The 11,250-nt window shown below is 41.7% G+C and overlaps 1 protein-coding gene across 1 annotated transcript; it reads right to left on the bottom strand.

Annotated features, from left to right (window-relative positions):
• Positions 1–404: 404 nt before the first annotated feature.
• Positions 405–3,886, bottom strand: LOC120740497 (cannabinoid receptor type 1B-like). Its single transcript, XM_040042900.1, has 2 exons — positions 3,331–3,886; positions 405–2,802 (listed from the first exon to the last, which is right to left on the bottom strand). Exon 2 carries the CDS (start codon positions 2,732–2,734, stop codon positions 1,304–1,306), a length of 1,431 nt encoding a protein of 476 aa, XP_039898834.1. The 5' UTR covers positions 2,735–2,802; positions 3,331–3,886; the 3' UTR covers positions 405–1,303.
• Positions 3,887–11,250: the final 7,364 nt, after the last annotated feature.

The raw sequence follows: 11,250 nt of genomic DNA, 5'->3' as shown, positions 1-11,250 counted from the left end.
GGAAGAACAGTCAAAAAGCATAAAATATAGTTCAAATGTGAAGATAATTATCACCACATGAGGGCAGTGTTACACAAAAAGACACATACGAGTTTATTCTTCTACTAACTCCTAAAAAGTACCAAGGGGTCGCAAGGCGAAAAGTTAAAGAAAGGAAAGATGACACTTTCATGACTCTGAAATATTTACATTAATAGCTTTTGTCTTGTTTCTGAAAAAGTAAAATATCTTACTTTAAGGCCAATCACACTTAAAACTCACCTTTACTTGTAGAACATGTGACACTCCAATACCCCAGATAGTGACATACATTTTTGACTTTGAAAAGGAAAGAAAAAAAAAACCGTATTGTGCGTGTGTGCGCAGTAAGTTTAGGTACCGATAAGCTGATTTTCACCATTTTATTGAAAAAGATACCAGGCATGTTGACAAAGTTATGATAAAAATAGACAAATTTCACATTTTCGAGCACATTCTTCCATTTACACACAGGAATGAGACACAGTGGCACAAAGTATGCTTCACAGGAATATGACAGTGTAGATTTGTACAAAAGATGCTCTTTTTTTTTGTAAGCCGGTGTGAAAAAAAGCAGCTAAGCAACACTCCCAAAACACCACAGGCTATAGTTTTGATCTGATCAAAAGGCCATTCATAGTTCAACACTTTACTTTTCAAAATAAATAAATAAGGTACTGACAAACTTCACAATATCATGGACTTACAAAATCATCAATAGTCACTTGAAAATTATTAATGAAATGCTTTTACTTACAGCAATGTTCTGTTATTCCAAACTGCTATTTTGTATGAGGATGGACACATTTTCACCTTGCATGACTGACACAATATTGCCGTATAATGTAATGTGAAAATCTTCAAATGCAGTTTGTCTTTACTGCTAAATCTGTAAAAAAAAAAATCAGACAACAGCAAAGATAACAAAGCATAGCATTTGCTTTGTAACAATGGAGAGAAATGCCCTTTTTTCTTATACAGCTATAATATTTATTGAATTATTCTTCATAAAATTGCCATTGTCAGTCAGACAACTCATTTTTCGCAAAAATGAGAACATAATGAAATAAGTACAGCCCTCGTTAGACTAATCACACTCCACTCTACAGGGATCCAGTTTTATAACATTACAGATTAAAAAACAACAACAAAAACTTGCTTTCAGTTCTGTTTGTCAGTCATTTTGGCACATTTCACAGTCACAGAAGAGTGCACTAGGAGGATGGGGGCTATTCTACACTATCCTGACTTCACAGTTGTCTTGAGCAGATTGGACCGTCTTTTATTAGACCGGCTCTGCAGCAGAAGTGTCAGTCCCTCCAGAAACTGTAACCTGGGCTACTTTAATTCGAGTCTTTGCACAGTTTCCTCCATCTGTCCCCGCCCTGCCTGCTGTGGCTCTCACGCTCTTGATGTTCCAGTCACTCTCAGCGCTGCTGTCCAGAGTCTGCGTTGCTCCCCGGCACATATGGCAAATGTTGAGGAAGGCCCTGCGCAGGTCCTTGCTCCTCATGGCGTAGATCACAGGGTTCACGGTGGAGTTGAGCAGGCAGAGCATGCTGCAAAAGGCAAAAATGGTCTTGATGAAGTCGTTCACCTTCCCAAAGAGGTCGTAAACCATGATGGCTAGGAGTGGACCCCAGCAGATGATGAGGGCCACCAGGATCAAGACCAGGGTTTTAGCCAGACGGAGGTCCATACGGGCTTGGTCAGGCCTCACCGTCTGCACTTTAGCCCCCTCTGCGGTGTAGACAATCACGCTTCTCTGAGAGGTGCGGCTTAGCATGCGGACTGCGTGGTGATGAGACTTCCAGAGGATGAACATATAGGCGTAGATGATGAATATGAGCAAAATGCTCGTCATCCCAATCCAAAACATCAGGTACTTTTGGTCAATTAGAGGGAAAATGTCAGAGCAGACTGACCCGAGACGCTTGCAGTTCCAGCCCAGCAGCGGCAGCAGTGAGATGATGATGGAGATGGTCCACATCATGCTGAATGCAATGACAGCTTTAGTCTTTGTGATGATTCGCTTGTACGCCATAGGCCTGTGGATGGAGACGTAGCGGTCTATTGCAGTGAGAAACAAGCTGCCCACAGAGGCAGTGAAGGAGGCAATAACCCCAGCCAGCTTGAAGAGGAAAATATTAGGGCTGTCCTTTCGGTGGAGGACATGGAAGTCCAAGAAGCTGTAAACAAAGATGATGCTTCCTATTAGATCAGCCACAGCCAAGCTGCCAATGAAGTGGTATGAAGGGCGGGATCGAAGGGTCTGGGAGTGCAGGATCACACACAGCACCACGAGGTTCTCCAGCACAGTAAATGTACCCAGAGTGAGTGCCAAGATGGCAACCGCGAGCTGCTGGCCGGGAGTGAGGATCATAAAACACTCCATATTGTCTGCTAAGTTCTCGGCGCACTGTGGCGCTCCTCCGCTCTCCACAGCGGTGGCATTACCCAGCAGCAAGTCTGAGACATTGGTGGGAAAAATGGGAGAGAGGGCGCTGAAAATGACCTCCTTGCTTCCAGAGACAATCCCGGGAAAGGAGCTGCTGATGGGAGCAGAGTGAGTTTTCTCATAGTGGAATCCATTCTTGATCAGCCTCGAGTCTGCTGAGGGGTCGTCGTAGATGGCATCATTGGAGCCGAAATACTGGACACCTGTTGTTAAGGTGCTCACCGTGGTGCCTGCTATCCTGTGCAAAGCCAGCTTCATGGTTTTTGAGGCTGTAGAGATGCTCAGTGGAGAGGTATGTGAGGTATTAGGAGTGTAGAAGAGCACATCTATGAAGAAAAATGCAATTATTTATTAGAACACAAGAAAGTACCTCTTGTTACATCACATTAAAACATATTCAATACAGGAGATAGTGCCAGCTCTTATTTAAAGATTAATATAGTGGAAGATGAATTTGTTACTGGGAGTTATTCTGTGTATCAACCAGCTGACTCCACAACAGATGCATCCCAGACAATAGTGGGAAACTGAACAGTTGATGACAAACCTGTGCAGCCTCGGGGGAAATCACTGCATTAAGAATGTAGGACATAGAGGGATTTCTTATTAATTAAAGAAGGTCATTAAGCATTACGATATTTTGCAGCAATCACTGGACTAATTAGACATCAAGGGAGGGACACGATGAAGAGCGACTGTATCTGTCCGATGGATCATTTACATTGTAATGTCGGTAATGATGGTATTAATTATTAACAGTTTTTCAAAAGGCGAGAGCGCGATAGTAGTATGGAAGCTACCAGCAGCACTCACAAGAACAAATAAAGAAAAACAAAACTGCGAAAAACGCTTACCTTGATTTTCTCGCTACAAATACCCAGCACGGATCCGAAAAAAAAAAAAAAAGAAATTAAAAAATAGAAATAAAAACAATTCAGTTACACTGGGAGTAAACCGGTCTGCTGTTTCTGCCTTCACTCCTGACCAACATTTAAAGTAACTGAAAACCCAAAAACTGGAAGCGAGAATAAAAATCTGTTGGTTGTTGTTCTTGCTTTGGTGGTTTAATAATCACGAGCTGACTCCTCGGATACTGCTAGTGTCAAACATACAGTAAAGCCAAGCAGGCAGCCGGTGGGGTGTGTGGGTTTGCCGGAGCAGGCGGTTATAAAGGCTGCGCTTTGTGCGCCTGCTAGTCACGTGATCTGAGGTGTTGGAGCGCAGTGGGAAGCGCATCATCCACGACCAGCATCATCCAATACCTTCGTTATTTACACAGCGATGGAACCCAGCTGTGTTACTGTTGAGTTATTTCATCACATAGCAAGGAATTTCAACTACACACCAAAAACAACTACAAAATGCGCATTTTTAGCTCTTTTATTGCCACTGTTTCATGTTTCAGATCAAATTTTAGTATTAGATAAAATATTACAAACAAAAAGACGCAGTTCTTAAATGACGATGCCATTTATTAAGAGAAAAGGGTTCGCGGAACCTAAAAGACTTTTTCTCATCTCTGGAGAAATTTTTGCCCACTGTTCTTTTAAGGATTGTTTTAAATCAGTCACATTGGAGGGTTTTTGAGCATGAATGGCAAAATCAAAGTCCAGACTTAAGGAGGCCAGACTCTTTTTCTTTTCCATTCATAGATAGACTTGTTGGTTTGTTTTGGATCATTGTCGTGCTGCATAACCCCAAGTGTTCTTGAGTTTCGGGGCAGGACGTGATGGGTGGATATTCTCCTTCAGGATTTTCTGGTAGAGAGCAGAATTCATTGCTCAGTCGATACAGCAAGTCGTCCAGGTCCCGACGCAGCAAAGCAGCCCGAAGCCATCACAAGCTGTTACCTTGTACCCCAGTGTAGAACAAACAGATACTTCATACCATCATTACTTTGGCTGTATTCACTTTGTTTTCTTCCTTGAACTTATTTCTTGTTATTCTGTGCCTTGACATGCAACACTGATTGTGATTCTTGTTTAAAAGCTGTAGGTTGTGTCAGTTTGTGAGTAGCATGTGTGGTTAAGCAGCAAACAGTTTGCCATTTTGGGGGATTAATAAAGTAACCTGAACCAGAATCTAAAATGTGAGATGGGCCTCTGTGTTCTTTTAGGTCAGCAGTGATTTTTCCTCATGGATGCCTCTTTAATCATGAGACAAGTGAGGACTGCAGTTCTTTAGATGTTGTTCTGGGTTCTTTTGTGACCCCCTGGATGAGCCATTCATGTGCTTTTGGAGTATTTTTGATAGACTGCTCCTGGGAAGGTTCACCGCTGCTTTCCCAGTATGTGTCCCAAAAGCTCATAAAAGACATTTTTTGCAACCCTTTTCAGAGGATCTCTCGGCTGTTTCTTTAGATCATGACGCAATATGTTGCTTTCTGACGTCTCTTAGCCAAGAAAATGTGTCAAATACATCAAGAGAGAAGTCCGGAGGACATTCTAGGAAGTTCTCTTCATCCATGAGCATGAGCATTTCCCCTCTCCTTTTCTTATGAAAAGGAAAGCTGTGAAGACAACACTTCTTCTCATCTTACAATTGGAAATCAATTACAGTGTTGCATGTGATTTTAATGGTGTGTAAGTGAGGGCATTTATGGGATTTATGGCCTGCAGTAGAAGTATTTGTGGTTCTTTTTAAACTTTAATGCTTTTCTTTATGTACTTGTTGCTGATATGTGTGAAATGTAGTTTCACGACCCTCTCATTGTTGTCTTTTAGCTGAAGTTTTTATGCTGACGTTCACTTTCATGTGAACATTCTTTTTCTTTGTGGTGGCTTGTGATTACAATCATCTCAAGCTAATTTTAAAAAATGGACCATGATGTGTATTTTTAGTGCAGTGTTCAAGCTACTAAATCTATTCTGAACACTATTCATCTATTTATTTACTGTAGACGGGAGTCACATTCACACCATTAGGAGTCCTTTTCCTGTCCTGCACAGCTGCGCAATTATTTCCACTATGCACTCCCAGTAGAGCCATCTCCCAAATTACATGTATCTTGTTGTGGAAAATACATGACATTTGGCGATTCAACATTATGGGAGAACAACAAAAGACACTGCGCGCGATGCCAGTGCCTCCAGATTTGGCAGAACAAAAGAGGCTGAGGAGTCATCCAAGTAATTGCTCAACGCTTGCTAAGCTGAGATTGATTCAGATTCTAGCAGCCGCTGATCACTCGCGGCGGGACAGTATATCCAAGACAGACAGTGTAAGCGAAACATCAACGAGTAATAAATGGCGTTTGTGGAATTCATCTGTAGTTAATTCACATAAAGTGACTTCCATTCAGACTGCTTGTTCGTTCATGTTTGGAACAAAGTTTTAACGTGGTGTCAATCCACTCCCAAAGCAGTGGGCAGACACTTGCGACACACATCAATCATAATAATTATCATGGTTATTTCAGTCACCGAGGGCGGGATTTTAAAGACAGACTTGTCTGTGAAGACAAAAGGCCTCTTTATGACTCTATCATCAACTTGTAGAAGCTCATTTTTTTCTAAATCCTCTGCACTGGGAGGCTGCTGCCATTGTCACATCCATCTGGCTTCGTGGATGAACATTGCAAAGTGATTTAGAGCGATTGATTTTATAAGGAGTCTGCGTTAAAGCATCATAATGCACCCCCCCCTTCAGCCAATATTGATCCTTCTCCAGTTACAGCCAATTGTCATCTGAGCAGTTTGCCTACATTCTGGAGTCATTGTTTTCAGTCCAAGCCGAGCAAAAGTCTCTCAAAACAGACGCAGAATAACATGCGAAGTAAGATTTGTTTCATTTATTGCACATCAAGAGACTCGTTCCCATTTTTGTGAAATCAGAGAGAGCAAGACGCATTTGGAGACTGAAAATATAGTGATTACACACACAGCATGTTAGCAGACGAGTCTCCAAAGCAGGCTGTCTGTCTCTGATGTGTTTGTTTCGATGGGAGCGTGCGAGGAGGCACGAGAAAGCAGGGAGGAAGGGCGGGGGAGCAGGAAAAGATGCATAAATAGAGACCCGCTCAGTACTAACGGTTCTTAACTGTTTCCTAATCTGCCACTTCTATACTCCGTTCCTCCCCAGCTGGAGACACTTCATGCCATAGTCGACGCAGCGCTGCAAAATAAATTGAATTTACATCAAATTAGTTCAACTGGCAGAAGAAGTAAAAAAAAAAAAAATCCCAAATTTAATGTTTACTAAATCGACTCGAGGAGTTCTTTACTTGTTTTTCCAGCTCAGCGTCAGGCGCATCCTCATTATTCACTTCATCAAGCAATTACACGTAGCAACCTGGCTTCATTAGGCAAATCAAAGGTGCTTGTTGATCAGTTTCCCAAAGACTTGTGATTGAACAGCCAGCTCCACACTCTGAAAGTAATATCAGAGAAATAAACAGGCAGGATCAAAGTCTGCGAGCTCACTCTCGCAGGGAACAACACAGCACAACAGAAAGTCTCCAAAAGTTGTGAGTTTATGCCTTCTGTGAGTCAGTTTCCTCTTCTTGGATAGAGACCAGGACACAAAAATAAGAGGACGTGTGATGCATGTGTTTAATAAAGAATAAATACATAAAATTAGAGATATTATTTTCTTTCATTTATCTGAAGAAGTTTAAGTCAGTCACTGTTAACACTGCATCACATACCACTGCAGAGATGGGAGGGTTTTTTTGGTGCAGTGGAGAGGCAAGCAGCGTATGGTCAGTGGGTAGAATCTCCTTCATGCACCATTTAGTCATGTAAAGACCTTTTTTTTCTAATCTCTGCAGAGCAGAGTGGTAATCAGAAGACTTAGCAGGTGGTTCAGTGAATGCTCACTTGCGCAAACACTATGCAAATGAATGCTACAGGCACAGATGAATTACACAGTCAGCAGTGCGAAGCTCCAACTCACAGCCCAGTCAAGCTCTCGGTGTTATCCTTCATGGATTTGAAAAACAACAGCGATACAAGATTGTCCTTCTTCTGCAACAAAAGAGGTTTTTGGAGCGAGACTCGCTCACCCAACAATCTTTTGAACTCTATAACAGAACCTAATCTGGAGCATCCTCATAGTGCAACTGGGTGATTCGCAGCCAGATAATCATTTATTTTCCATGGGCCCAGCTGCAGAGCTTCACCCAAAGACGAAAAACACCCCCACACAAATGGGCCTGACTGCCATGACACCAGCAGTCAGTTTACCTACAATCACACGACCCTTTTCTGTCAAGAAGAAGAGGAGTTGTGAAATTGGATTTTTATTTTTAACTCGTCACCAGTCCCCATTTCTGATCCAGATTTTTGAGTCATTTTGTGCAGGGAGAAAAAAAAAAGATATTTAAAGCTCATTTTGTGGATGTGTGGGGGCTTCGAACACAAGTCACAAATACAAGTTAAGTTTAGGAAGCAGTTGCGTTTTTGTCACTGAGCAGATAAAGAGCAGCTTTAGAAATCATCGTGCTTGTGGGATGGAGTCCAATTTTCACTTTATTTTTAGATCTAATTTATGGTTCCTTAAGCTGCTAAATAAAATAACATGTTTATGTTATTTTAAATTTATACCACGTTAACTACCTGAATTCTGTATAGCTGATTTAAGCACTTCGTTTATTGCCAATGCTGGAAAAATGCAATATTATGATAAGGCGTATAGACATAAACAATAAATTAGCACTAAGTGCAGCACTTCAGGGAATATATGTTGTCCTTAAAGGAATCGCACTGCGAGCTCGATTCCAGCTGTTCCATGAAAACATTTCTAACCCACCGCACTACTTATCTATTCTCATTCTGCTCACTCCATCTTGTTTATTCACCCATTACTGGCAAACGCATCCAGCGAGCAATTTCAGAGTGCTCTCACATCCCGGAAGAGCTCTTTCATCACACACAGACTTTGTGTAACGGCTTTTAGCGTCATCACAAAAGACAAGACAACAGCACAAGTGAATAAGCTGACATTAAAGAACAAGCAGTTTAAATTTGGTTCAGGATCTGTTTTTATTTGGTTCCTGGACAGCGCTGTGGGAGAGGCAGGACTTCTGGAACAAGTCCATATAAGAGATTATTTAACTTTTTTGAAATTCCACACTGCAGTCTTGACATCAAGGCTGGTTTACAGCACAAAGGGTTAAAATGTGGATTAAAACATGCTCGTGCATCTGCTTGAATATGTATGGAAAAATGGAAACCTTCAAGTCTAAACCACACCATCAATACAAATGCATTTGCGGTAAGCAGTAAAAAGTCATGTGACATCAGTCGTACATGAAGCATTAGTACTGACAGTTGGTGAAAAGTAATTTTCATGTGAAATCAAAACAAAATGTTCAACGAAAGGAGAATTCAAACCTCAGCTTCACACTGACTTTCTATTACTTTGTTTCCATTTGTATCCTTGAACCTGAGTCTGGAAAGCAATTTGAGATTCTTACGTACAATCATTTGTGAGACAATAAATATATTTCACTCGAGCACAGTCCTATAGGCAGTATAGCAAGCCACAGGAGAGTTTGTGGCACTGCTGTGATGTTATTGAAGCTCAGAGTTTTTTTTTTATTGTGACCTTAGTCACAGTTTGTCTGTATTCTTCAGTGGAGTGTTTCTTACTCCATAGATTAGGCCAGGCGAGTGGGCTGACCAGTCAAGCACAATAATAACATGGTCAGCAAACCATTTGATAGCAATTCTGGCAATATGAGCTTGTCAGCAGATGGAAGAATGAAGTGCTCTAAAATCTCCTCTAGACGACTGTGTTGACTTTGGACTTGATAAAAACACAGTGGCTCAACTGCCACCAACACCCGCAGATGACATGGCACCCCAAATCATCACAGACTGCGGAAAATTCAGACTGGATTTCAAACACCTTGGATTTACTGCCTCTCCTCTTCCTCCAGAGTCCAGGACCCTGATTTTCAAATAAAATGCAAAACTTACTTTCATTTAAAAAGAGGACGTTGGACCACTACTTCTTCTCCTTATCCTAGGTAAGATGCTCCTGATGATCTCTCAGGTTCAGGAGGGCTTGATAGTAAGAACGCAACAGCTGTAGCCCCAATTTCATGAAGACTTATGTCTGCGGCTGCTGACATGAAGTGGACATGAAACACTACCTCACTAACCTGCTCTTAGAAACAGACATAGATTTAACACTCTCTGTGACGCTAAATATAAGAAATAAGCTCTTAAAGCTAAAGTTAGAACATGTTCAGCGCCATCTTGTGCCAGTACAGAATGTGATGTCACCAGGTTGGTTGGTTGGCTGATAAGGCTAACAGACTAGCAACACTGATAACTCACTGGAAAACAAGGGGACTAAAACTATACACAAGTCTAAGGGGGTCACTTTTGTACAGCCCCTGCCTGCAATAATGAGAAACCAAGGATATGCTGTCCACTTCCACTCTGTGTCTCTTAAGCAGTAAGTGGTTCTTCATTGTTTGGCTAGCTGCACTGAAATGAGAAAACCCACCTGTTAGCTGTGATGTTCAGGTTTGTTAAGCACTTTATAAATGATGACTGTGTGGACTTGAAAATGCAGTCATCCCCGGCTGGGTTGCTGTTTATTATAACAGTTTTATTTATTATAACACTAAAAGGAAATGTATTAAATCTGACAGATTATATTGACCAAATAATGCATGAGCAAAATGTAAGTGGAGGAGCACGTTATGAAAAACGATGGCGCATAAAGACAGATTTCATTGTAATCCTTGTCAGGTAGCTCGTATCTCTCTCTCCTAAAGCAATCACAGCCATCTGGGCTGTAAAATAGATCGACCGCTACAGAGAATAAACAACCGTGCTGGCAGACAGCCACCAGCCAAACACAGATGATTCCTTCACATCACCCGAGCCCCCCCACCCATCCACCCCCGACTACTTTTATAACACTTCACAGCTTGTGGCCTAATTGACTTCAGGCTTACACGTATGTGGACCAAACTTTGAATCATCTGTGAGTTATCACACTGCGACAGCAGTGTATTATAGAGTCAGTAGCAGTACACGAAGGAAAGGAAATGATCACTGATGAGTTTTCCTATTTTAGCACCTTTTGGCTTTTTCATGTTTTTAGTTCTGATAATGAATATTCAGCTCGGTTTGCTCTCCGTTTATACCTGTTTTTCCTCATTCATCGCCGCAGCTATTCATTTCTTATTAAATTCAGGAGTAATACCAGCCGTGTTTAGTCAAAGACAATTATCTGACAGAAAAGATTATAAAAGCTGCACTGTACCTTTGTGAGATTTTCAGGTGCATCACCATGGAGACTCTGCTTCACCACAACCGCTCAAGGTCACCTGGCCTGCAGCAATGTTGTATTGTGTGTGTGTGTTTTTCTGCTGTCTGTGCAAGGGCGATTCTTTGGTATGAACGTTTGTATCTCTGCAGTGATGCAACCAGAGCGATTCATTTGAAAAAACTGCAGATAACCAAGTTCTGCTCCATTATTACTTGGGGACTTTAATCAGATCCAGATTTTGGGATTTGTTTTCAAGTGATTTGTTGTATTCCTTTTGTAATGCACTGTCACATGCTTACCAGTTAGCTACGTAAACCTTAGGATACACTCTCACACACTGAAACATGTCCCTAACCTGATGAGGACACAAATACATCTTTCTTTTGGTATTTAAGTATGAAAACTCAACCAAAGGAGAATTCAAAGAAGTCACATGTACAGGTAGAAATGCAAGCCGCAGTGCTGCAAGCCTGGCTGCCCATCGCTGCCTTTGTTACATGCTGAAGGTCAGGCTGTGGCTGCTGTGCAGGGGTTGGGATACACAC

This window comes from Simochromis diagramma, unplaced genomic scaffold, assembly GCF_900408965.1.
Source record: "Simochromis diagramma unplaced genomic scaffold, fSimDia1.1 OVJJ01000304.1, whole genome shotgun sequence".
NCBI lineage: Eukaryota > Metazoa > Chordata > Actinopteri > Cichliformes > Cichlidae > Simochromis > Simochromis diagramma.
The sequence above is the reverse complement of the archived record's forward strand: the minus strand, read 5'-3'. Positions and strand labels throughout refer to the sequence as shown.

Excerpts from the sequence above, each read along its gene's own strand:
- LOC120740497 (XM_040042900.1), bottom strand. The coding sequence starts at position 2,734 with ATGAAGCTGGCTTTGCACAGGATAGCAGGCACCACGGTGAGCACCTTA.